The 27,794-nt window shown below is 46.5% G+C and overlaps 1 protein-coding gene across 1 annotated transcript in view; it reads right to left on the reverse strand.

Moving 5' to 3' along the window:
- LOC138488874 (dynein axonemal heavy chain 11-like) overlaps window positions 1-27,794 on the reverse strand; it is a 2,478,284-nt gene that overhangs the window by 116,871 nt on the left and 2,333,619 nt on the right. Inside the window, exon 54 of the mRNA XM_069616234.1 lies at window positions 9,122-9,234. Coding sequence (XP_069472335.1) covers window positions 9,122-9,234 — 113 coding nt within the window. The remainder of the gene's footprint in view (window positions 1-9,121; window positions 9,235-27,794) is intronic.

A 27,794-nucleotide genomic window follows, 5' to 3' on the forward strand; every position in this document is an offset into this window, starting at 1 on the left:
TTACGACCCTGGCGGAAAGTAACTGACCTGACCGCCATAGCGTAAATAGCGTTTCCGCCATTGCACGATGGAGTAAAGTGCGGCTAATTCTGAGCCATCGGGCACGAGCATTACGCCATGGCGGAAGTGCAAAGTCCGCGATGGCGGAAATGTCCCCAAAACGCCCCTCACCGCCGTCGTACGGCGCCCTAGGTGCAATTCCGCCACCCATCATAGCGGTCACCGTAATGAGCGGTAATCGCAAAATACGGTGACCGTAAATATACGGAAACGGAAGTAAAAACATGGGGCCGGAACGGGAAACAGCACGGCGTACACCTATTAAATCAGAATCCCAACACAACCATCAAAAATCCGACCCTGAGACACATCCCAACCCGTTAGCCACCCTAGTTAAAACAATCAAAATGGGAAAAGTTGCTAAAAAAGCGTGCGACCGCAAGCGGCAGGTCCACTTCTCCCATGAGGAACTCACCGTGCTCACAGAGACCCTCCAGGAGAATGCTGCCGTCGTCTTCTCGACGCAAATGACCAGGACGGCACTTGCGAACAAGAAGGCCATATGGGCCCTGGTGGCACAGCGGGTAAGTGCGGTGGGGACCGCACCCCGCAACCCACAGCAATGCAGAAAGCGATGGGACGACTTGCGGATACGCGTACGGAGCATACTATCAGCCAACCGTAACATTGCCACAGCTACCGGGGGAGGATCGGAATCACCCATCAAGTTGACCCCCTGGGAAGAAATCTGTGCCTCCACCATTGGAATGGAGAGTATAGAGGGAGTCGGAGGGATGGAGAAAGGAGTGTAGACATCCGAAGAATCAGGTAGGTGGGCCAAATAAAACAATGCTAAATCCACAATGTCCAATCATGTGAAGTACCATGTGTCCACATAGTGCAACAGAAACACATGTCCAGGAGAACGTCCACATACATTGGCCTGATAGCGCACTTTAAAAGTCACATTAAATACATAAATAATTAAAAATCCTAAAAACACCCTCTACACGTGCAGCATGCACACCCTAACTGCAGGCTGCAAAACAACTGCATCCTCAATCCACACAAAAATGAAACCACCTCCAAGGCCCTGACCCAAATCACCCTCAGGTACCACCCCAATGCATGTGATACATTGCCATTCCAATTTCCACAGACCCATAAATAACGCTCGCCCTCCTTTACTCCACCACAGGGTCCGATTCAAACGACGAGCTTCAGGACACCCCTACCAGCACACCTGCAAAGAGGGCCAAGACCAACGGCCAAAGACCCTCCACCTGAGCTGCACGGATCAAGACACGGCAGCAGCACAAATCAAGTGGCAGCACACAGGAGGGGACTTCAACAGGCACCCCAGCAGCCAGCATGCCCACAACAGCAGCACCACAGGTCCCCCCAATGGATGCCACAGAAGGCACTGCTTCTGGTGGCAGCAGCACCATAGGTGACACTGCATTAATGCCAGCATGCTCCGACACAGAAAACGGTGCTGTCGATGTAGGACCCATCCATGACCTGTCTCAATCCCCCTGTTTGTTTCATCCCGTACACCATGAGGATACCACGCAGGGGCACCCACAAGACGACGACTGGCCATCCCCCACAAGCCCTGTGGCAAGGCAACATGAGGTGATCAGCCCCTCTGTGACACCACCGCAAATGGGCATGGCCCAGCAGAGGCAACAGTCCCTCGACCAGGTGATCGTGCAACAGCAGCAACTGGCCACGCTCCTCAAGGAGCATGCTGATGAATGTGGGGGTTCTAAGGCAGCCATAGAAACATCTACTGAGACACTTAGGGCACAAATGGAGCGAAGTACAGAGACACTAAGGGTACAAATGGAGAGAAGTACAGAGACACTAAGGGTACAAATGGAGAGAAGCATTTGGGGGGAGAGCCTGAGGGGGGAACTGCATGCGACGTCCAAAGACGTATGTGGTGAACTTGCCGCTGTGCGCCGTATGCTCACTGAGCTCTCACAAACCCTTAGGGACATGCATGGACGTGAGCAGGCAGAGACATCATCCGTTGCAAGTTCCGTCCAGGGCAGCCCCCAACGTAGATCTGGGAGGAACCTGCGCTCCACAGGCAGGGGTGCCTCTGATACCCGGAGAGGGGGCTTGCAATAGCGTCTGCCCACTGACAATGAGCATCTTTGGACACTGGTGTTCGGGGGGGAGGTAGGAGGATGGAGGGGGGGTGTTGGGCTTTCTTGGGTGGCGGGTCGATGGGGTGTGTAATATAATTTCACATATGCTATAAACATTTCATAATCATCCAATGAGATGTGTGGACATTGTTCTTTGTGTACGAGGCCTTTATAGGCGTACAGTCCACATTGTGCATGTTCCAGACACACACAGTGCCACAAGTCCCGTGTCCATGTATCAGCCACCAGGCGTGAGTGCTAGAAGCATGAATCTATGATATTCTGACGAATTTCACGGGCCTCCTGTGCCTCGCGGACTCCTTGAGGTGCTGCCACATCCCCACCCTCATCATGACCATCTTCAGGTGCTTGCAGTTCTGCGTCAGGGGGCATGGGCACATTTCTACGTACGCACATGTTGTGTAGCATGACACATGCCATGACCATCTTTGCAACCTTCTCATGGCGGTACAGGAGTGCCCCGCCAGACCTGCTGAGGCAGCGGAAACGAGCCTTCAGTAGGCCGAATGCCTGTTCTATGACTACACGGGTACGTGAGTGGGCATGGTTGTAGTCCTCCTCATGCTGGTTCTGTGGGTTCCGGAGTGGTGTAAGGAGCCATCTCTTCAGTGGATACCCGGCATCACCTGTATGTGGACAATAAAGGATGTTTGTGGAATGACATTGCTACGTACGCATCCCCCCCTTCCTGCCAGGTCATTGCCGCATCACATACCCCACATTATCATGCATGAAATGAGACTCACCGAGTAGCCAGGAACTGTTCCCTGTGTGTCGCTCCATGTAGCGTGGTATTGTAGAGTTCCTCAAGACCATAGAATCATGGGTTGATCCAGGAAATCGGGCACAACAATGTGTAAAGATCCTGTTGGAGTCACACACCATTTGTACATTAAGAGAATGATATTGTTTCCGGTTGCGGTTCTGGACCTCCATGGCATGTGGGACAACCAATTCCACATGGGTGCAGTCGATGGCACCAATGCAACCCGGTATGCCGGCAAGTGCATGGAATCCCACTTTTGTGTTTGTAATCTCCTGCTCCGAGCGTGGTAAAGAGATGTAGTCGTCTGCGTGCTTCAGGAGGGCATCGAGCACTTGCAATAGTGTCCGTGACAACAGTGGCTGTGAAATGCCATGCAACTGTCTGACTGTGTGCTGGTAGGTGCCTGTGGCCAGGAAGTGGAGTACAGACACCACCTTCAGTAGGGGTGGGATGGCGGTTGGGCTATCTATCATGCTGACAAGGTCAGCGTGTGTCATGTTCACAATGGCGGTTATGGTGTCCCGGTCCAAACGGTAGAGGGTGTGGATCTGCTCAGCAGTGAGGTTGAACGGATGAGCTCGGAGGCGTGGGATTGCGGGCTGCCTGCGTGGTGGTAGTGGCTGTGCTGGTGGGCCTTGCTGGCCCTGCCTTGCCCTCCTCCTCCTCCTGCGTCTCCTCTGTGCGGCCGGTTGTTGTAGTAGTTGGTGTTCGTCTTCTTCTTGAAGTTGGAGTACTTGCAGTGCTATCAGGTCCCCCAGGGCCAACATCGCTAGTCCTGCCGGTAGCATTTTGGAGTGGGTGTGGTTGTGGGAGGGGGTTGGGTGTGCAATTTATGTGTTTTCAGGCTGTATAGCCTCCACCTGTGGTGATTCATTCCACCTGTGCCAGCTGCAATCCTCTTTGGGCGAGCACGTCCCGCACACAACGCTGCAATGTGACGCATGGCATCTTGCTATTACAATCATGTATTTAATCCCGATGGCAGTGAAATATTGGTTTATATGTTCATTCTGCTTTGGTCCCATTGTTTCACATACTATCTTTGCAGTCGCGAACAAACTTGTGAAGGGTCATTGGAATGTAGTACTCGATTAACGGTAGACCCTCATGCAGCACTGTACCGAGGTTCACCGACGGGCGGGGCGTCCCATTTGTGAGTGAAGCCAGTTGCCATTTTCACACACTGCCGCACTACATGGATGAATTTGTGATTTCAAGCGGTCACAGATGCCTTTTCGACGTGATGTTGCAAATGAGGAATTCGAAGGACAGTGCTTTCGGTTTTCAGCTAGCGGCGAGGAGACGCCCACAGGTCTGACTGCAAATATAACGTTCTATTGTTTAATGTCCTTGGGACAGGGGCCATGGCGAGAATGCAATGATTGATATGAATAGTATGGGATGCGCAATAGCGTAGTGGACGATAAGGCAGGACGTTCCCAAATACATGTTACTTCACAACACTAGAATTCCGGCCTGGAGCACAGTGGATTTTGCAGACTGCATTACGCACAGACTCAATGGAAATTTCAAATGTTATGTGAGTAAATAATCAGGCGTTTTTATACTGGGATGAGGGAATGATGTATGGATGCATGGACAGATGATTTAATTGAGAGTTTGCCATGTACATGGCTTTTTGGAATCTATCCCCTTCCCCTGCGCTATGTGATGCAGAGCTGCCATAGTGGGACCATCGTCTATCTGCCCTTGTTGAACCCTCCCTGTCTCGACGCGCCTTCAAACACTTGTGTCTATGCACGTTACTAATCCCATCTAATGGATTCTGTTTTAACAGACGCATGCACACAAACACTCGTTTGTAATAGTGTTTTCACCTCGATTTATATAGTTATGATTCGCAAGTGATTTTTGGGTGGAAATTATCCTTTTGAGTGGGCTAGCATGCATATGGCTGTAGATTTAGTGTGATCATTGAAGTGAGTGATACAAATGAAGTTCTGATGCCCATACTATTCTTTTTCATTTCATTTGGGTGACAGGTATCTCCTCCCCTTTTGCCGCTGCCATCTGTATGCCACTCCTGCAGATGGCTTTTACTCCCGACACCTGCTGCTTCGAGTTAATCAGTGGAGCACCATTACGATCTTATGGGACGATCGCCAATGGGCCACATGCCCTTACGCAGTACTAGTGGCTAGGAGCAACATATCAACCTTTCAGCTGGACTAGTGCCTACCTAATGGGACGGCCCTGCGGTTCTAGGCGCTTCCATGTTGCCTTTTTGAACGTGAATGTAGCCCCTGTGTACCATGAAGGAACAGGGCGTCACACAAGAAGAAGCTGGTCATTTATTGCGGATGCAGCCCACAGTAATGAAAAATATTTTGGAGTTTATGACCTAATAGCTGTATGGGCTTGGTGAATTTGATGTGCATTAAAAATGTATTCTGATATTAACCGTGTAGCGTTATTCTTTGCAAGTAATGTAGCATATTCCTATTTGTGGAGCGATGTATTGTGAGAAGATCTGCATTGGGTTCCGGCTTCTGAGTATAGTTGCGTGGTACTGTACTGGCCGCGTTTGCCTACGAAGCCCAGTAAGGTCAGGGATAGGGGCTGCCATTATGACTGTTTTAATGATGTCATGCTCAGGGGCGGGGGATTAGCTTTTGTGTAACAGATGCCGGTCAGCCAGGTGGATTGGTGGAATGATGTGATTATCAGAAAATGGCTGGTCACAGGTGCCTGTGTTTGCGTGCGTTTCTTGGAGGGAGACTGAGGTCATGTCCATTGGAATAGCTTCTGTATTCGTGCCATCTGTGCCCTGCAGCTCCCATTGGCCCCTCTTGAGATGAGCCTGGCTGCTCAGTCACTCTGCCAACTTGTGTGGTACATGCTTATGCTGATGGTTGGTTTGTTTACTGGCAAGAGTACAGGGCTGGTGCAGTCTCCCTCAGGATACTGCTTTGAATGTTGCCTTACACTGGTGTCAAGCGATGGGGGCCTGTTGTTGTTTTGTCTCATATTTCAGTTCATATTGCTGTACTTGAACCTTCACATGCCTGTGCTGCATCAGTACGGCAATGGTGACATGCCAAATATGGATGGCCACTCACAAGGCACTTGGAGCCCCTACATTCATTTGTTCGTTGGCATGCATGGGTGACTTGTACATTTCCCTGGTTGCATTGTGTAACTTCATTGCACCTACGAGGATTTGTGCAATGTGGGCAGGGAGTGGTGTACAGGCACTCAGTAGGGCCATTTACGGTTGGTTCACGATGCCGTAATTCTCACCATGGCGGAATGGTACTTTCCGCCATGCTTGATGGCGTTAAGTAAATGTCCGCTAGGGTCAGAATTCGCGTACCGTTGCGCCATGTTGGTAATTACGGTTTTGCATGGCGCGCGTGCGCGTACTTGGTGCAGTTAGCGTTGGCGTTCACTACGGTGTCGCTAATGGCATCGTACTTTACGGTGACGGGTCATAATCGCACCGAGCGGTATTCGATGGCGGTATTACATTTCCGCCATCGTTTTTCGATTTCCGCCAGGGTCGTAATGAGGGCCCATGTCCCTGACCTGACTTGTAATGAATGATCCAAGAAATCATGAGAAAGGTTCCCAAAATCTTAGTGATCGTTGGCCATACAGTATCACAAAAGCACTTCAGAGAAGTGCAATGCAATCATGCAAGAGAAAAGCTTTGCATTCTTTTTGGAAAATGAACACACACTTTAAGCCATTGGCTTTGCCTGTTGCATTGATGCCCAGAGTGGTTAATGCAGAATAAGTGTTTGAGAAGTTTGCTACTCGATTGGCCCCATCAATTCTAGTTCCCACCAGGACCACACTAAGGCAGATTGCACTAAGCTCTAGTCCCATTCTTCTTAGCTTTCTGGCAAGGAATACTGAGGACAGTGAAAGGGCATGCATCTTAGGTGTTTCTGGCTCTTGGTACGAAGAAGCTCACTAGGCCGCAACTAAACTCCTGCATCTGCATTGGGTCAAAGGTTAATTATTTTTTAAAACACTTTATGTTAGTGTTTTTGTAGCATGCTACTTGCCACTTCGCGGCCATATCTGAACACTTGAGCAATTGATGGTTTTAAAAGGGTGGAGAGGATGACCGGTTGGGATTAGTTCAAGGATTCACAAGATGCTTGGGACTTGGTTCATCTGGGTACTCTGCATGTCATACTGGATCACGAATCCTCTGTTGGCAGATCACTTTAAAGACATACAGGGTCATGAACAAAGTATGGCGAGTAGAGGGTTGTCTTTGGCATCTGGATCTATGTGATTTACCCGCAGCAATTTCTTCAAAGCATATTTGCTCGATTTTGTTTATTTTTATTTATTTATAGTGTGAGTTAGTGAAAACAAACTTTACACACAAGCAAACAATCAAAATACAAGATAAAAACATACATAAAACAAGTTAATTTCATACACTGTTAAGAGCGATTTCAGTAAATTCGTTACAGTAATTAGCAGCCTATCTTTTGGATTATTTAATAAATTCCACCACAAGTCTTCCCAAGTTAACAGAGGGTGAATACTAAAATAAAGTTCGAAAATCTCTGTCCGATGGGCAGCTAAAATTGGGCAATCAATAATAAGGTGCTTCAAAGTTTCCACATTTAGGTTACAACAACGGCATTGATGATCAATTAGTGGCGTTCCAGACCGACCACCTAAGATATCTCTAGTTGCAAGGAGATTTCATTTTACTGCAAAACATGCAGGGCAGATCCCCCAGAGCTACTCTACCCACCGATACCGTTTTAAATACCTAAACTTAACCCCATCTATTTTTTGCGTCAAATGTGGTAAAACGCTTATGAGTAAATGGTCTGTGAGGAAATGAGGTATTCTGGGCATGATGACAGATGAGATGCTGCTTTTGGTTAATACTGCTCGCATCGTTGAAGTACTTCTGAGTCTTGGGATGAATACACAACCAGAACTATTGCATAGTTATGACTTGCAACATGGATTGCAATTGCATAACTCGCTGACTTTCTTGCATTACTGCCTTACTATGAAACCCCAGAGCGCATCCTCATAGACTTTGAAAGATGTTTCCTACTTTACGACTGTATTCTAGACTTGCATTTTTATTGCTCATGGCATATTGTCTGAGGTACCTGAATGGTTAGGGTCCTTATCTATGTTATGTCAGCTGGCTAACTTTGTGCTGTCTAAGAGGGGTGAGGAACACAGAGTGTGGGCTGTGCTGTGGTCGATATGATTCACAGGTTGTTTTTTAAAGTGATAATTTTACACACTGTTTCTACAATAAAAAAAACAGGAGATCGTAATTAATTTTGTGTTGAAGGTAATTTTAAGTTTGCATGTCTTTGTACTCGCATGTCCTTTTTGGCAGGGGATGGTGTCTGGCCATGTTCGACTTAATAAAGGAACAGGTGCGCCGCAGTCATGTTCGGGTTGGACGTGAAATGGCTGCGTGAATGCATGACTTGACGTAACTCCACCCTGAACTGATGACATCCCACCTGGAAAGTGGATAACAGGACGGTGCTGTTATGGGTTGCGCGGAGGCCTAGTGCACATGCAGTATGCCTTCATAAAGTGCAATGTAAGAGGAATCTGATACATCAGGTGCGCATAAAGTATACTTGCGCCACCTGAACGACACAAGACCTATATAAGATCGCAATTTTGTCCTCCCTTGTTACAGCCATAAAAGAAAGACATACATTTTGTATATATAAAATGTAGTTTCCTCTAGGATGTATTCTAATTATGCTTAACTGCAGTGTTTTCTTGAGTTCAGCTTTGATTTGCAATGGAGTAACCAAATGGTGGCAAGCGCGCTTGGCCTTTATTTTACTGCACATTCTCTATTTTCCTACTAAACCCACCAAAATGCTCTGCAAATTTATTTTACAAACCCTCTGGAAAAAAACATGCATTGCATTATAAGATGTTTGTTTACTGCAGGATCCATATTTATAGTTATATGAATCCAAGTGATACACTACTAAAATACGAATCGATAGTTGTTCATATGCGATGTGATGAGCTTTGAGGAAAATATTGTTTACGACATGCCGTTCATGATTTTCTGCTAATCATGTTGAAAAATACAATATTTATTCATTAGATCAAATTTAATGAGGCCTCCTGGCAGTAATTATAAAAATTACTGTTGCAGTAAATTACTAATGAGTTGCGATGTGCTTCCTACCTGTGAGGAAGGACTGGGGGTTGAAGAAGCCTGATATCCAGACAACGCTAGGGAGGCTGAGATCCTGAGTCCATGAGTCAAGCTCCCGGCAGCGAGTGAGAACATCAGAATACCTATGCGAGGAACAGAAAAAAGACGGCCATTTTTTATTTGCAAATCAGTTCTGTAACATTAAACACTGTGATTAACTTTCAATTCTATTTGGCAGCACGGATGTGGACTTGGCACACAACCGCACAAATCCAGCGATGCAGGTCTGCTACGAAAGGGTTAGACTGGTGGAAACAGATTAATGATCAGTACTGAAAATTCATTAACAAGGCATATATCTATGCAGTTATGTGGCTTTATGGCGAACTTTGACCGCAGCTGAAATACAGAACCTTTTACTTTGCTCAGTAGATCATTGGTCTACACCCAAGGCAATCTTCATTCTTCGGCAAGACCGCTATATGAAAAGGACACACCAATGGTCATTCCCAAACAAAAGTACATCCTCTGAATAAGGGGTTCGGAGGTACCTTACCGCTTTCATTCAAGTTTCTTCAAAGGGACACTCCCCAACACACTGCCTCCCACAGCCCCCCCCCCCCCAGCGACTGAAAGAAACTCACGCAAAAGCTGCTGTTTTGCGTGATTGCGTTCTTGGTGACTCACAATTTCCCTCTCCATTGATATTGAGTGACAGGAAAGGGTTACCAAAGGTTACTTGACCCTGGTGACATCACTGTAGAGACTGCACAAGAAGCAACATAATACTGAAAATACTGTAAATAATCTCAAATAGGCAATAAATGCACTTCAAGCTTCCACTGAAGCATTTGAAGCAGCCCTTTCTCTGAACCGAAGGTTCTTACCGCCCATAGACCTTAGCATGTAGCTTATGGTAAAGAGTGGCGTTTCCTGAATACCCCCCCTTTCCCTCTTCCCTGCTTTGTTTCACCTGATATCTGAGAGAGAGAGAGAGAGAGAGAGAGAGAGAGAAAAGACTGAAATGGTACCTGTCTGCAAGAGGCTGATGCAGTGATAGGAGTGTAGATTTTAGGATGTTTTGCCTTGTACCGTCTATTCCTCTCTTCCCCATCTTACAGACTCCTTCACTCTAAGAAATCCTACCACCATACACCACACACCCAAATTCCCCAAAGATGTCTGCTTCAGACCTACATTAGCATAATAAAAAAAGCCATGACTAAGCTTTCCACTTTAATCCTATCACACTCTCCCAACTCATTGACTACTCAGACCAAAATCACTGTAGTCTGTAAGATTTTGTGCTCTTCCCTATGGATAAAATGCACCCAAGTGTCTCTGCCAAACACACAGAAGCAGATCGGCACACAGGAACCAGGTATTTCTGCCTATCGCTGATCAACAACACAGGTTTCACATCTGCTTCGCTCGCTATCCCACTAATAAACAGCTCTCCTTTTTTCTTACAGAGCCACACACAGCAAGGCCACCAAAAGGGGCATAGGGGCCCTGTTCAAGACCACTTCTATAACTTTACTAACAGAGACAATTCAAAGGGTTCTCTCTGAAATTATAATTTGTAGAGAGGAGGCAATGAAAATGATCTCCAGCCCAGCATACATGTGGGAATTTAAGGACGAGGGAGTTTTAGCTTCTTGAAGGGCTGTGGAAGGGGCCGTGGGAGAGAAGTATCATCCTCAAGCCAAACATGAATACTGAATTAGGCAATCAAGATGCTTCATCATACCTTTGTCATGAAATCTTGGTTTGAGGTTCCGCTATCATGTACAAAATGAAAGGTTATTGGCTGGATTCCAACCTCAACACTGATAAATCTTCCATAAAATAATCAGGGTTGAGTTTCTGATAATATTATAACATGGGGCACGGTACTTTGGCCTGGTACCCACCCCATACCCCCAATCGAGTGTACCCCAAACTGACACCTCCAAAAACAGAAGTCTCTATTTTGAAATCTAAATTGAGAAAGACATGTCACTAAGAAATACTGCATCCAGTGGTCGAAGATTACGAAATGAAGTAGTGGAACTATGTTACATACTAGCCTGCCCCGCTTCCAACAAACCCCAATAACCACACCCCTTTCCACGCAAAATACAAACCCCCAAGCACATGCGCATGTGCAGTGCACTGTAAGTGCAAGTTTCAACTTCTTTTTGCACTTTGATTTTAAAACGAAACCATTCCAGAACTGTTTCTTTTTAAAATAGAAATATAGGAACAGGAAAGGGTAATTTAAAAAAAAGTAGAGGAACACCGCTCTCACCAACTTCATCATATTTTGTGTTTTGCGGAAATTGATCCTTACAGTTTTGAAATTAGGGTAGAAATAAATCAGTAGTCCTGCAGGGCATGCCATGTCCGCCTGCAGATCACTAGGCAAGCAACACAGCTATGATCTGTGATCCTGGAGGAAGGATGCAGCCCTTCAGTGACCTGCTGACTGCTCGTCTTTTGCCTTGGTGAATATGTGACCATTACAAATCATGTCACACTGCACATACAATGTTACATACTTTTCTTTGTAAAACAAATGTATTCATGCATGGTCAGAGCTATTTGAGGAATTGTAGACAAACTTGAGCCATTTTTATGGTCACCAATTCATGTCTTAAAATTGTATAAAATTCCTCAAACTAGCCCTTGACCAGTGACAAATATTTGTATTTACAAAAAATTGTTTAACATGGATTTTTCAGTGTCTCAGTTTGTGGCCACAGACCCTCTGTGTATGTGTACGTGTATCTGACTTCGGAGAGCTGACAAGTGTCCACTGCCTGTCGGCTTTAAAAGTAAAGTCGTGTGGCCACAGTGTCATGGTAACCTCCCAGCTTCCTGTGGCTCTCTAGAGCACCCTCACCCAGCAGCCCATCAAAAGTTCAAGGCCCCTTAATTGTTGCTTAGCACTTTCTTTATTCAAGAAGAGTTTTAAAATTAAGAGTGATTTATGAATGATGGCTCATTTAAGGGACCATAACTTTAGACAAGATGCTCGTAACCTTTCTGTGCAAAGAAATGCAAATGAGCATTTCATTCTGAAAGCACACAGAAAGCACAAGTTACTTGCTTACATCTATACCGTACTCCAGGCCAATATTACACAGAACAGTTTTAAACTAACTAACTACATTCTTTTCAGATGTTCATATTTAACACCAAAATGTATTTATTTTTGGGAAAATGTAATATTCTCATCACATCATAGATGAATCCTGCATTTGTCAAACACAAATAGATTACCCTTTCACACGTTACATTTTGTTACAAGCCTTTCAAAACCCAAAGGACTTTTTGTGCCTTTTGCTGAATTGCATTCAGATTTTTGTAGTGACCCAGTCAAGATTGGGGGAATAATGCCACAAATATAGACTTTTTCACTAACGTACTTCTGTAAGGATTTATATATTTTTGTGAGTACCTTACTATGCTATGCTATGTGTACTTTTCAAGTTATCTTTATAAAGCAGAATATTGTTGAAAGCCAGACATGGGGGTGGGCAGGGGAAATGATGAGAGGGCAAGTGAGACATGCATATTTACCCAGGATGTGGCAAGAGAGCTTGCAAAGCTGGAGAGGGGTGCAGCTATTTTCCTCTTATTGTGGATGCTTTTCAGAGCACAAGTAAAGGATACAGTTGGGTGGGCGCAACCCCTTGTTTTTTGTTGAGGTTGGTAAGCTTGCTCAAGTATTTGGATACCAGGATTTTACCCAGGTTGTCATGTTCCCAGTGCAGATGCTTACCCACAAGCAAACAAGCACTTGTCTTGTATTGGGATTTTGTTTTCCAAGGAATATTTCACTGCAGATTGCTGGGTTTAAAAGGTGAGCACCTTTTATACTTTGCCAACATATTTATTGTAACATTTCCTCTCTCAGGTTATTTTTCTGGTGTTCATTACCTTTTAAACAGTCCAATTTCTTGCACACTTCTGTCTAAGGGGAAGGTCAATTAAACTACATTTGTATATTTCACTTTAAGATATGTTCACATAATGTGTGTATATTCATTTTGATTTTCGCCATGGGGACACATTTTACAGCACACATTGCAGCAGGAATGGGAAAAAAGCTAGATGATTTACAGGAAGGTATGAACATATAACATCTCAGCAGCAATCACCTAATCTGCTGAGTTGCCTTTGCAACATTCTGCTATGGGATCCCCTGATATTTCCACACCCGGCAAACAATTTTGGCCTCTCCCACCCCCTCCAATCACGCCTCAGGGGGTACATTAATGAGACTCCCTTCTCATTTTGTAATGAGTACCACTTGATAAACAGTTATTATTTGTTTAGTTTATTCCCTTTGACAGTCAAAATAATCCTTATCTCCACCAAAGTGAGTGCTCCCAGGTAAATCCTTTTATCACACTATGCCTTATCGGCTCAAATTAGATGTCTCTACAATGTGGAAAAGTAGTTTTTCACAAATCAATGGGCCTCATTAGAGGTTTGGTGGTAGCCTTGCAGGTAAAACCGGAAGGTTGCCGCCAAACTTCCGAAAATTTCCGGCGCCCACGAATGGACAATTACTGGGTCATGACGGCCCCGGTCATTGCCCTTTCACAGGGTTCCATGTGATATTTTCGCCGCAAAAATATTGCGATGCTAAAATATCGCCATATTTTTGCGGCAAAAATAACACATGGACCCTGCGGGGGACACCCCCGCACCCCCTGCATCATTTTTTATGTGCGGGGGACACCCCCGCAATCCCCGCACCTAATATTTTTGCCACCAGAAATATCGCCCATGGCCGTTCCCGACGACCATATGTACGGCAATATTTTTGCTGGGGAAAATATTACCTGATACCTTTCGCAGGCACTGGAACGGAATGCTCCCCATTCCCAATTGAGCCCCATAGTGCTCAATGGGAATGGGGAGGTTGGATTCACCGGCACCGTTATAAACGGTGCCGGTGCATCTGACATGCTGTGGTCGCGGGTGCGTTTTTGCCTGCCAAGTCAGACCTGGTGGGCAGAAAGGCACCCTCAAGCACAACTCGTAGTTTGCCGGTCCTGGAAGCTTACCGGTAACGTAGTCCCGGACCGGCTAACTTATAATGAGGCCCAATGTCTTCATGGGAAGAAAAGAAAGGACAAGGATGGGCAAATATTCCCTAAAAAGTATTGCATGGCTTACTACAATAGTTTTGACTTTAAATGTTAGTTATTAGTGGATTTACACATTCATCCTTATTCTCCAGAAAGTGTTCATAACATCTTGCTCTGAGAGACATTAGCCGACTTATGCATGCAATGAAACAATAAAAGAATATGCATATGTTTACACTGGAAAAACAGTTATCCGCATTTTTTGAAGTGCGCAAATGGGAAAACACTGATAAACACAGATTCTGAATTTTTTTGAAAACCCAGGAAAAACACCCACGCAAGTAAAAAAAAAAAAGATAAGCCTCGTACAGAAAACCCTACATGTAATGTAATCATAGTGCAGGTTTGACTTAAACCAAAATGCTTTCACAATTCAACGCTAAAACGAAATTTTGTCTATGGATAAATGCCTACTATCATTAAAATCTAGATTTGCATCTTAGAGTCCTCTCACGTCCAATGGCAGCAGAATAGATTGCCCTGTCTTGAAGGAACATTGTCAAAAGAGAGGAAATGTGAGAGTATTTATGAAACACAGGGAAATGACGTTGATGACAGCATGAACAATCAATCACGGTAGCAGTGGACCGCTGATACCTCAGGCTCTACTTTCTGCGGAATCTATGCAGCCTTTTGTTTCTTCATTGTTAACAGAGTTCCCGAGGGAGTCTTAGAAGGCACTTGTGCTACTTTTGGGAGGGGAGCCATTTTAACATCTGGACTCCTCTGTTTGGTGCAATCCGTAGGTCAGGGATGGAAAGAAAATGTTGTTCTGGCCGGATTGGTTCGTTGGTGGGGTTCAGTGGATTGGCGATATTTGCGCTAATGGGAAATGGCTTACCTTCACCCAGCTGCAGGCTACTAAAAGGATTCCTAATTGCACAATCCAGGAGTTCCATACTCTGAAGAGGTGTATTTCAGATGTTTCTGAGAAGGATGAGATAGATTTTGAAAAGGTGATTCCACAGACTGAATCAGTAGGGCCTTGTAACGCCCACCTGGTTCCCACGGGGGCGCTGATCTAGTCTGGATTACTGCGGCCTCTTCTAGCGTGATGCGCAGGACCCGGAACACCGATTGGACAGGACCTCCAAATCGTTCTTCCTTGGCCCGTAGGAATATCCTTCTGCAGATGAGAAAGGGGATTAACAGTCTGCAGAATGGTGTGCTAGCTCCCCCCTTCCCCCCTCCGTTCCTCTCTATTCCTCCAAACCCGGTTTAAGCTCACCTTATGGTTTGGAAGGTTGAACTCTCCATCCTGCTTCTGGTGCAGGGGCGCGCGTTCGTCCAGTTACTTCACTGGTTTTCAGAATGGCGCTGGCAAAATCCACTTGACTTTCCTGAGCGATGCGCCGTAAGTATGAAAGTTCAAGTGAGGCCCCCTTTATGCTGTCTTTCTCACCTGTGATCTGTCCTTTATTTCAGGTGCAGAATGAAGGCGATGCGTCGAGGGGTTAACCTGCCGAGGTGAGTAGTAATGAGGGTGCTCCCTCTAGATGTCGTTATCATTCCTCTGAAATGTCTCTAGTCCTTTCCCCATAGGGGCCGGGGTACGGTACCTGCCAACGGGGCAGCGCCGACCCGAAATGTGGAAGAAAAGCCGGTAAGTATTATGGCTGTTAATCAGGCTTTCCTTCTGTGTGTCCTTCTGCTCACCTTTTGTTTCTTCCTCTCTCCCCTAGGTGCAGAGATGTGGCGTCCAATGCTGACAGCCGCGATGGAGCCGGGAGATGTCTCGAGGACAGGACAGGTGAGTGAAGCGTGGCGCTGCAGCGAGCAACGCAATGCTTTTAAATTGAAGTCTTCCTTCAGGGATGCTGGCGAGAAGATTCCGGATGCAGGTAAGAAGCTTGAAATAATTCTTGGTTTTCACCTTTCTCTTCTCTTCCTTCCTTGCAGGTCTTCCAGGTTCAAGACGGGTCGTGGCTGAAGTCCAGGAGCAGGAGCAGACACGGTGAGCGTTAAGCTGCAGGAAGCAGAACAACGCGAAGCATGAGCTGCTGTCTGGGCGTGGCTTAAATAGCCTCCAAAGAAGTCTCAGGTATGTATCCTTCCCCAACTAGGTATGTATCCTTCCCTGGCCACGCCCGAGTGAAAAAATAGTCCCTATGAAAAAATAGTCCCTTTCAGGTCTCAGGGAGGCCTGAAGCGTGCAGCATGGTCTGCATCAGGTAAGTGCACAAAACACCTCCCTTTATGAGCCTGGCGCCTATGGCGCCAGGACTGATGTCCAACATGAGCCTGGCGCCAAAGGCGCCAGAACTGAGTCCAAAGAGTCCCTATAAGGGGCCGCTGGGCTTTTACCCGAGGGCATGATGCCTGCTTCCGGGGGTGCTGGGCCTGGCCTGATGCTCCGGGGGTAGGCATCATGACAGCACTCCCCCCCCAAGGCCCCTCCCAAGGTCGTTCCTTCTGGAGGTTTCGGTTTGTTTGGGAAATTCCGATGGAACCTTTTTACCAGCCGAGGTGCATGTACGTGATCACTGGGTTCCCAAGACCTTTCCTGAGGCCCGTACCCTTTCCAATCAATTAGATAGAAAAGCTTTGATTTTAAGATTTTGGAATCCAAAATGTTCTTTACTTCAAATTCTGGCTCTCCATCTATCAGGATTGGGTCTGGTGGCTTTATTAATCTGGTTCCTGGTTGTACTGGTTTCAAAAGTGACACATGAAAAACAGGGTGAATCTGCATGTTGGCTGGTAGATCGAGCTTGACTGCTACTGGGTTAATTATAGCTTTGATTGAGTAAGGGCCTAAATACCTTGGATTAAAATTTCGAGGTCCCTTGAGCGATAAGTGTTTGGTAGCCAACCATACTTGATCCCCAATTTGGTACGGAGGCGCCTCCTTTCGATGTAGATCCGCATTCTTTTTGTATTTCTCTTTTGCATGTTGCAAATGTGCAGTTGCATCCTTGAAGGCTTGAGTTATCGTAGAATGCAAATGATCCACTGCGGGCATTTCAAGGCTCGAAGGTGAGTCCAAGTCTGAAGTACGAGGGTGATGTCCATATAGGGTAAAAAAGGGGCTTTGACCCGTTCCAAAGTGTATCGAGTTATTATAAGCATATTCAGCCACCCACAGAATATCCTTCCAATTACCCTCCGATTGGTGCAACATACATTGTAGAAATTGTTCAAGGGTCTGGTTCGGTCTCTCCATCTGACCATCGGTCTGTGGGTGGTGGCTGGTCGAGAGTCTTACATCGATTTGTGCCAGCTGACAACACTTTTTCCAAAAATGAGAAATAAACTGGCTTCCCCGATCGGAGACTAGTATGGACGGGAATCCATGCAAACGGATGATATTCTCGAGGAATTCCTTGGCAAGAACAAAGGCTGAAGGTAATCCTTTCAACGGAATAAAGTGGGCCATTTTGGAAAATAAATCCACCGCAACCAGAATAGTATTGTAACCATTACAAGAGGGCAGGTCCGTGATAAAATCTAGTGACAGGGTGTGCCAAGGTGCTGGTGGAATGTCTAAGGGCTGAGGAAGACCGGCGGGTCATGTCTTTTGACCTTTGTTTTGGGCACAAACTCCACAGGACATCACGAAAGATTTAATATCCTTTCGCCAGGAAGGCCACCAGAATTGTCGTCTAGCCTTTTCCTCAGTTTTGGCAATGCCAGGATGTCCTTCCATCAGGGTGTCATGATGACGGGAAATAACCAGTTCTTGCAATTCCTTTTCTGGCAAAAATAAGCGTCCTTGGAAGTAAGGTAAGCCATCCTTGACTGAAAAGTTAGACCCCTTTTTGATCCAATCCTGCAAGGCTGAAGAGTCCAGGACTTGTTTTACTCGTGCTTGAATGTCTTCAAGGGTTTGTAAAGTGGTTATTCCCAAAATTCTTTGTTCGGGAATTATCGGCACAGGTTCTGAGTTTGTGTCTATTTCTTCCATTCCAATTCGGGATAGAGTGTCCGCCTTACCATTCTTAGAACCGGGGCGGTAGGTGATTACAAAATCGAACTCAGCAAAGAACAAAGCCCATCGGAGCTGTCAAGACGATTGGGCCTTGGCAGTTTTTAAATATTGTAAATTTCGGTGATCAGTGATCACGGTGATGGTATGCCGGGTGCCGAGGAGATAATGCCGCCAAGCCTTAAAGGCGGACTTAATGGCTAATAGTTCCTTATCGGTAATCGCATAATTTATCTCCGGCGGTGAGAACTTTCTGGACCAAAATGCTACAGGGTGCAGTTGGTTGGTTTCAGGGTCTCTCTGAGACAGGACAGCTCCCATGGCTAAGCTGGACGTGTCGGTTTCGACTATATATGGGAGATCAGGACGCGGGTGCTTCAAAATAGGTGCGGACGTGAACTTAGCTTTCAACTCCTGAAAGGCCTGTTCGGCTTCCTCGGTCCATTCAAAACTTTTATTTTTTCGCAAGAGTGCAGTGATGGGTTGCACCACACGTGAAAACTCCGGGGTGAACCTGCGATAAAAGTTGGCAAAACCAAGCATGCTTTGGACACCTTTCACTGAACTAGGTGATGGCCATTTGAGGATGGCATCCACTTTCCGTGAATCCATTCGGACCCCTTTAGGTGTCAGGATGAATCAGAGAAACTCAACCTCGGTGGTATGGAAAACACATTTTTCCAGCTTGGCAAACAGTTTGTGCTGGCGCAGTTTCTCTAGGACGGCCCTGACATGTTTTCTGTGATCAGATTCCGAAGAGGAGTACACAAGAATGTCATCGATATACACAATAACACAGACATCGATGAGTTCCCGAAGGACATCATTCATGAAGAATTGGAAGGCAGCAGGCGCGTTGCACAACCCGAAAGGCATCACCTGGTATTCGAATAGTCCATATTTTGTACGGAAGGCCGTTTTCCATTCGTCGCCTTCTTTTACTCGTACCAGATGATAAGCCCCCTGGAGATCTAACTTGGTGTATACGCAAGCGTCCTTCACCTGGTCAAGGAGTTCAGGGATCAGAGGCAGAGGGTAGCGATTTTTAACAGTTATCTGGTTCAATGCGCGGTAATCGATACAAGTCCTAAGGTCGCCCTCTTTTTTAGGCACGAAGAACAAAGCTGAAGATGCCGGGGATTTTGACGGGCGAATGAAACCATTGGCGAGGTATTGATCTAAATATTGTCTCAAATGCAGATTCTCAGGTTCAGTAAGGGCATAAATCCTGCTACAAGGGGGTTGTGCACCGGGCACCAGATCGATTGGGCAATCGTACGATCTGTGGGGAGGTAACGTGTTGGCCTGTTCCTTTTGGAAGACGTCCTGAAAGTCTTGGTACTCTGGAGGTAGTTGCAATGGGACAGAGGTTACTGATGCTAGATTAATCTTTGGATTTTCTGGGTAGCAGGTTTGTGCACAATCCGGGAAGGTTATTCTCTTCGCTCGCCAATCAATTCGAGGATTATGTGTCTCTAACCAAGGGACTCCGAGAATAAGCTGAAACTGTGGAGCCTTGATCACATCAAACACAACTGCCTCCCGATGGCCATCCGGACCTACAAGTGTCACCTCAGCTGTGGAATGTGTTACCGGTCCAGAGGCAATTTCGGTTCCATCTACAGTGGTGATGACATCTTTGCTGGTTTTAGGACGCAGAGGGAGGTTTATCCTAGAGACCAATTCTCGATCCACATAGTTTCCTATAGCCCCGCTATCGATGTATGCCTTTATAGCATGCAACCGTTTTGGCTGTTCCGGATCTCTGAGGACCATTGGCACAATGAAATGCGAGGTCTGAGAGTTAGTTTTCAAGCTCGGTAAGCGGACCCCTACGCTTGCCGGGCGTGGTCGTTTCCCGATACAGAGTTTCCATGGATTTTATCAGCGGCTCCTACCACCTTCTTGGGCGGCTTAACTGGGCAATCTCGTAGAAAGTGTCCTGAGGACCCACAATAAAGGCATAATTGCATCTGTCGTCTTCTTTCCCGTTCTTTTTGAGTTAGGGGTCCTTTAACTCCTCCGATTTGCATAGGCTCCGAGGCATCAGCCCCCTTGGGGTTAGCGTGGGTTTTGGCCCACACCCGGGTTTCAAACTTGGACCGATCTGCTTTTCTGTTTTGCAGCCTGTAATCCAACTGGACAACTAAGTCTATATATTCAGTGCATTCTTGGGGCGGATTTACAACTTGTGCCAGGACATCTTTAAGTTCTCCGCGGAGACCTCGATAGAATAACGTGATTCTTTTATCCTCTGGCCAACCAGTTTCCACAATTAGTCTATTGAAGGTTGCAATGTAGGATAAAAGGTCTTGATTGCCCTGTCGCAGAGATAGAAGTTCGTCATCCAGAGCCTGTCCCTGGGAATGTCGAGCAAATAACCTTTCCATGCTTGTTTGAAATCCTTGAAAATCACGAAGAATCGGGTCATCTTGAGTTACCAGTGGGACTGACCAATCGGCAGCACAGCCGCTGAGATATGACAACACAAAGGCTACCTTGGTCTGATCATTAGGGAAGGCCCCGGGTCTGCATAGGAAGTGCAAACGACACTGATTCATGAATACGGCGAATCGTTTGGGGTCCCCAGCAAAGCGTTCGGGTGGGGCCAGCGGCATGTTTGCAGGTAGATTAATCAGCACAGGGTTACTGGAAACCACAGGAGTGGGGTTCCCCCCGGAACCGGGTAAAGGAGTTTGTCCAGCTTGACCTTGCAAAAGCTGTCTAGCCAGGTCATCAGTCCTTTCCCTTGTTACAATCACTTCTCTTCTGAGGGCATTAGTCTCTTGACGAGCGGCGTGTACCTCGGCCCGTAATTGCCCCAGTAGTTGGGCCAGTTGATCAGTCTCAGAAGTTTCCATAGCGCCTGGGTGGGAATTTGTAGGGAGGCTTCGCGTTCTGTAACGCCCACCTGGTTCCCACAGGGGCGCTGATCTAGTCTGGATTACTGCGGCCTCTTCTAGCGTGATGCGCAGGACCCGGAACACCGATTGGACAGGACCTCCAAATCGTGCTTCCTTGGCCCGTAGGAATATCCTTCTGCAGATGAGAAAGGGGATTAACAGTCTGCAGAATGGTGTGCTAGCTCGCCCCTTCCCCTCTCTGTTCCTCTCTATTCCTCCAAACCCGGTTTAAGCTCACCTTATGGTTTGGAAGGTTGAACTCTCCATCCTGCTTCTGGTGCAGGGGCACGCGTTCGTCCAGTTACTTCACTGGTTTTCAGAATGGCGCTGGCAAAATCCACTTGACTTTCCTGAGCGATGCGCCGTAAGTATGAAAGTTCAAAGTTCAAGTGAGGCCCCCTTTATGCTGTCTTTCTCACCTGTGATCTGTCCTTTATTTCAGGTGCAGAATGAAGGCGATGCGTCGAGGGGTTAACCTGCCGAGGTGAGTAGTAATGAGGGCGCTCCCTCTAGATGTCCTTATCATTCCTCTGAAATGTCTCTAGTCCTTTCCCCATAGGGGCCGGGGTACGGTACCTGCCAACGAGGTGGCGCCGACCCGAATAGTGGAAGAAAAGCTGGTAAGTATTATTTTTTTTTTAAAACGTATTTTATTGGTTTTGATAGAAAAAAGAAAAAGAAAACGTGCAATACAACAAGAAATCAACATTGGTTTGAACTGGGGAGGAGACGGTGAGGGGGAAACAAGGGGGGGGGAACAAACAAATCAACAACAGTCTTCATGTTGTAGCAAACTTACAGTGGACGGGTGGGTTAGGGGCAATGACCCAAAGTTTCAGGAAGCAAGAGGGGTCAAACACAGGGGTGGTTCCACCAATGCCGGCATCCGAGCAGTGTCAATGCAGTGGTGTGGGACTTCAGGGGGGTTTGTAGTCAGCGCTGAAGCGTATGTCTCTGAGGAGGGCCTTCCATGATTCCAAAGTGCCACCTTCGGTTTCGCCACTGTTCGTGATTCCTTCCTGCCAGGCCCTGGTTTCAGCTGTTGTCCATCTCTCGAGTTCTTTGAGCTGAAAAGCTGGTAAGTATTATGGCTGTTAATCAGGCTTTCCTTCTGTGTGTCCTTCTGCTCACCTTTTGTTTCTTCCTCTCTCCCCTAGGTGCAGAGATGTGGCGTCCGATGCCGACAGCCGCGATGGAGCCGGGAGATGTCTCGAGGACAGGACAGGTAAGTGAAGCGTGGCGCTGCAGCGAGCAACGCAATGCTTTTAAATTGAAGTCTTCCTTCAGGGATGCTGGCGAGAAGATTCCGGATGCAGGTAAGAAGCTTGAAATAATCCTTGGTTTTCACCTTTCTCTTCTCTTCCTTCCTTGCAGGTCTTCCAGGTTCAAGACGGGCGTGGCTGTAGTCCAGGAGCAGGAGCAGACACGGTGAGCGTTAAGCTGCAGGAAGCAGAATAACGCGAAGCATGAGCTGCTGTCTGGGCGTGGCTTAAATAGCCTCCAAAGAAGTCCCAGGTATGTATCCTTCCCCAACTAGGTATGTATCCTTCCCTGGCCACGCCCGAGTGAAAAAACAGTCCCTATGAAAAAATAGTCCCTTTCAGGTCTCAGGGAGGCCTGAAGCGTGCAGCATGGTCTGCATCAGGTAAGTGCACAAAACACCTCCCTTTATGAGCCTGGCGCCTATGGTGCCAGGGCCGATGTCCAACATGAGCCTGGCGCCAAAGGCGCCAGGACCGAGTCCAAAGAGTCCCTATAAGGGGCCACTGGGCTTTTACCCGAGGGCATGATGCCTGCTTCCGGGGGTGCTGGGCCTGGCCTGATGCTCCGGGGGTAGGCATCATGACAGGCCTCAGGCGAGTGAGCAGGCGAGTGAGTTCTACAAACTGGTTTTGTCATCAGCGAAAGGAAATTCTGCTTTGCTGCAAGAGTGGTCTACAGGACTGTTTGAGGAGATGACTGAGGTGTGATGGGCGAATGTCTGCAGGAATGTGGGTTTGTCTTATATCAGCCTTGGAGAGAGGTCAAAGCAAGTTAAGACTCTGAACAGGGTGCATTGGATACCGCCATGCCTGTTTAAGCGTGGGATGTCTGATACGGATACATGTTGGGGATGTTCTCATAGGGCCGGAACATTAGAACACATGCTCTGGAAATGCAATAGAGGGAGAAGCTTCTGGGGTCAGCTGTCTTTGATTTTCAACAGGGTGCTGAGGACGTCATTTGTTTATGATTTTGATACCCTGATACCGGGAGATGATCAGCTTATTGATGGTTTGAGTAGTGCACAAAAGAAGTGGTTGTTTAGAGGTTCACTGATGGCAAATAAACCGATCCTGAGACACTGGGAGCCGACAGTTTGCCTCGAGGAGTGCAGCTGGTTGGATGAAATGGATACGTTTGCTCAAATGGAGAGAGATAGCAATTCACAGGAAGCATGAAGGATACTCCCAGATTAATTAAGGTTTTATAAGAGAACAACCAACCTTTGTAAGCCAAGTGCAGGATATCTATAAGCCAAATGACTCCATGAAGAATAAATCAAGAGTGTCGCCAGTGGTAATATAAAACAGAACGCTTACATTAATATTAGCTAAATTCCCAATAAATGAAGGGTGAAATAATTCCAAACACGGTCTCATCACACGTGACCCATAATTGAAGAACACTGTCTATTTATTAGCACGAACAAAGATAGGACACCTGCCATACTCGTTACATGTATCTCTAGACACAAGATGCCACACAAGGCCAAATACAAAGAGATCACCCTGGCTCATGGCATCGAAATGAGGGATGACATCTTATTTAATTGAAAAGAAAGCTGTCCGTGGACCTCTCTCCCCCTATTCCTGTCTGGCTCATGTCTTGACGAACTGTCAATTGTCCAAGGTTGGTTAGTAAGAAGCCAGCCAATTAAAAATCTCCAATGTTAGCCCCGCCCATGAAGAAAGGTGCCAGCCAATTACATATTATAGAGATGATGGGCCTCATTACGAGTCTGGCGGTAGCCGTGCCGGTAAAACTGGCAAAACCGGCAGGCTGCCATCGGACTCGTGAATTTTTACCGGCCCTGGCTTGCCGGTAACAGCAGGGGAGTCTAACCCCACCGTTCCAGGCAGTCAGGCGCCGGAAAAATAGTATTCCTCATTCGCGTCCCATAGAACTCAATGGGAATGGGGAAAACAGAGGCACCGGCACCGTAAATAACGGTGCCGGTGCCTCTGTGAAAGTCTGTGAGTGGCGTCTGTTCCGCCCAGCAGGTCAGACCTGGCGGGCGGGATGGCAGCTGCATGCTGACTCGGAGTGTGCCGCTCTGGTAACAACGGTGCTGGTAGGATTACCGGCACCATTGTTACCGGACCGGCATGCTTGTAATGAGGCCCGATGGTTTTTTTCCTTTATCAATTTAGAATCGGTTGCAGGAGGAGTCATCAGACAAGCGTTACCCAATTAGAAATTGAACTCCTATAGAATGTATATGTAATCACCACTATTAGCGTACCCCGTAGGTTTTGGTAACTAAGATTAGAGTATGATGTCAGCTGTGACAAATGATGAATATATAAACCATTGTTTTTTATGTAATGAATGAGAGCGCCATGAATTTTATGCTTCCATGTTGCCCCTGCTTTATTTTTATGATGACAAAGCTGGGTTTTGCCTTTCAATTTGTCTACTTCCGTTATTGAGTCTGGTTTGAACTGGCTCCAGAACCTCTATGCAATTTGGGACTTTCCAGTCTGTCTTAACAGTCCCGAATGACATCAATATACACAATTGGGTATGACTCAACCTTTCATCTGCACTACTCACTGATGGTGTGACTCTCTACTCGTCTGACCCAGATGACACAATTCCAGGTCTTCTCATCATCCTTGAAAACTATGGCAAGGCTAAAGCTCTAAAATGAACTTGCACAAATCTTGAGCAACCCTACCTTCCTATTGTGAACTTACAATTTTAAAGCAGATTACACAAGATCAACTATTTAGGTATATGGGTTTGAATCTCCTTACCAAAACTATAAACTCAACTTCTCTGACCTGTAAAATTGGAATATTCTTCTACCTGAACCATGCCCAAGCTACTGCATCTTTTTCAAATGATCTCCATAGATACACCCAAGAAAATGCTTTATGTGATGTTTTTTCTTATTATCGCAAAGGTATGACTTATCTGAAAAGGGACATTTAAGATACTTTAATAAAACATTAGGTGGATTTTGATGTCCAGGAAATTCAACGTTCTTACTGGTGCGATAAAAGAGCCTTTGTTGCTTCACCCCTGCCTCCCAATACAAAAGGTAATAACTATCTCCACCTGCTCATACATTCTCTTTGTTCTGTGCTCAGTCTCTTTGACTTGGCAATCGTTTACTCCAACTTTATGTCCCGACTGGAAACAATTTGGCTCCTGACAATGTTCATCATCTACAGTACCTTTGAGTGATGTTTGTGCATATATTATTTTAGGTGAATCAGCCACATCATTTGACAGATCTTGACTCTGTTATAGCCCCAAAGTTTTTTTTAAGACAAGTCGTACACAGCTTCCCAAGACGCTATTTATCATTTAACCACTAGATGGCTCCTTGCCATTAAATAGTGGAAGCACCAGCACCTTCATCTGCTGAGTTCCGATGCTTGCCACTCTCTTTGGCTGTGGCGGCTGTGGGGGCTGGGTTCCAGCCAGCCCTTGGTAGATTTTGGAACCAGGGTTCGAACTACTTCACTGCTGTTACTTTTAATGTATTCAGTGAATTAGTTTGCTATTATTTATTTGGTTTTTATGTATTTTGATGAATCCCAAGATGTCGTCACTTCTCCCTAAGGGGGAGATCCTTCCCAAAAAGCCCAGGAGGTGAGACTGCACCCCAATATTCCCCCTAGGAGTGGCACTCTGCCGGAGGATCTCATGAGGAGAGACCCCTCCTCAAGGCATCAGGGAGTACATCTCGGGAGAATGTGGTATGTCACCCCTCACCCAACACCCTAGTCACCTTTATAGGCCATAGACCCTAAGACTTTATCGTGTGCCCATATGTACCTTTGTAGGGCCAGTGACATAATATCCACTGAGATGAAGAAGAGTAGGGAACACCGAAGCTTGACTCCCTCAACAAGTACTGAGACGAGGAGGAAGTGCGGAACAATCTAGAGCCATAATGAGAACTCAAATGGACATTCTAGTTGTCAGTGCCCATTCAGAATAACGAGGAACAAAGGACTTACTCATTAGTCAAGTCCTCTCTGGAGGAACCGTGAGTGAGGAAGTGGTTTGGCCGGGCACAGAACAGAGTCTGCTGGTGGCGATGCGAGCAAGGAAGCCATGATGTCCCTGCTGGGTCCGGTGAGGAAAAAGCACATGAAGGCAGGTAAGTCTCAAGTCCAGGCGTGCAAGAAGCCTGGATGGTGCTTACAAGTGCAGACATGCACACCAAGAGAACCTCCATGCTGTAGAGCCACCACAGACCACCAGAGAATGAGAGAAACTGGGAGAATACCGAAGCCAAAGCCCAGACCTACGCAGAAAGCCAGCAAGAACCCACAAAGTACCACGGTTGCTCGGATGGTTGGTGAGGGCATGAGGGAGTCGTGGAGGACCAAATAAAGTGAGCAGGGGAACCCTGGGAAAACAGCAAGCCCATGGTTTGGGACCCTCAGCCACAAAAGAAGAGCCAAAGAAATCCTCATCTCCGGGGCAGTACCTGGCAGGAGAATTAATTGGGTCTTCTTGAAGTAAGCCATAGGGGAACTAGGTGCTAGGACCCATACCCACAAAGAAGATCCATCCAAAGTCATATTCTTTGTTGCAGTGCCAGCCAGGAGAGTGAACCAGGTCTGCCAGAACTAAAGTATAAGAGAAGCCAGGGGAAGGGATTGATACCCCCTGTTGTTGTGAACTGTGAAACTAAGTATAAGAGAAGCCAGGGGAAGGGAGAAAATCCCAGTGGTGTTGTGAACTGTGAAACTAAGTATAAGAGAAGCCGAGGGAAGGGAGCCATTCTCCCTGTTGTTGTGAACTGTGAAACAAGTACAAGAGAAGCCAAGGAAAGGGAGTAAATCCCCCTGGAATTGTGGACTGTGCAAGAAATCCAGAGAAAGGGATACAATCCCTCGGGCATTGTTATACCCTGAAACCAAGATACCAGGAGAAGGGTGTTATTCTCCTGGCAACCAAGAAAGGTCAGGGGAAGGGAGTCATTCTCTCTGGTTTTGTGGAACTGAAAAGTCAAGATACCAGGAGGAGGGAGACATTCTACTGGTAAGCAAGGCCAGGGGAAGGATGTCATTCAACCCGGGTTGTGTTGAACTATAAAGTCCAGATACCAGGAGAAGGGAGTAATTCTCCTGGTAAACAGAACTGCTATGATCTTTCTGATACAAAGTCTTAAGAGATAGACAGTGTGTCTGTCAGGGAAAACTGTTTGAACTTCACCTTTTGTGTTTGAGGACAATTTTGACACAGAAAAGGGAACCATTCCCTCTAAGAAGAAACTAATGCCCAGAGGAAAACTTGTGTCCCCAGTCCAGAAGAAGGGAGTCATTCGTCCTGACCATCTTTCATTTAATTTCCAGTGTAAGGGGCAGAAGTAGGTTTTATTGACACCGGACAGTGGACTATTGATTTACTCAGACATTCTGACCAAACCTTTAGCATTTTTGTTGAGGCTGGGAAACCCCTCTTAGAAATAGAGAAAGTTAGGTTTTCTCTTTATTTTCTTGACT

This window comes from Ambystoma mexicanum, chromosome 9, assembly GCF_040938575.1.
Source record: "Ambystoma mexicanum isolate Mex_15411 chromosome 9, UKY_AmexF1_1, whole genome shotgun sequence".
Classification (NCBI taxonomy): domain Eukaryota; kingdom Metazoa; phylum Chordata; class Amphibia; order Caudata; family Ambystomatidae; genus Ambystoma; species Ambystoma mexicanum.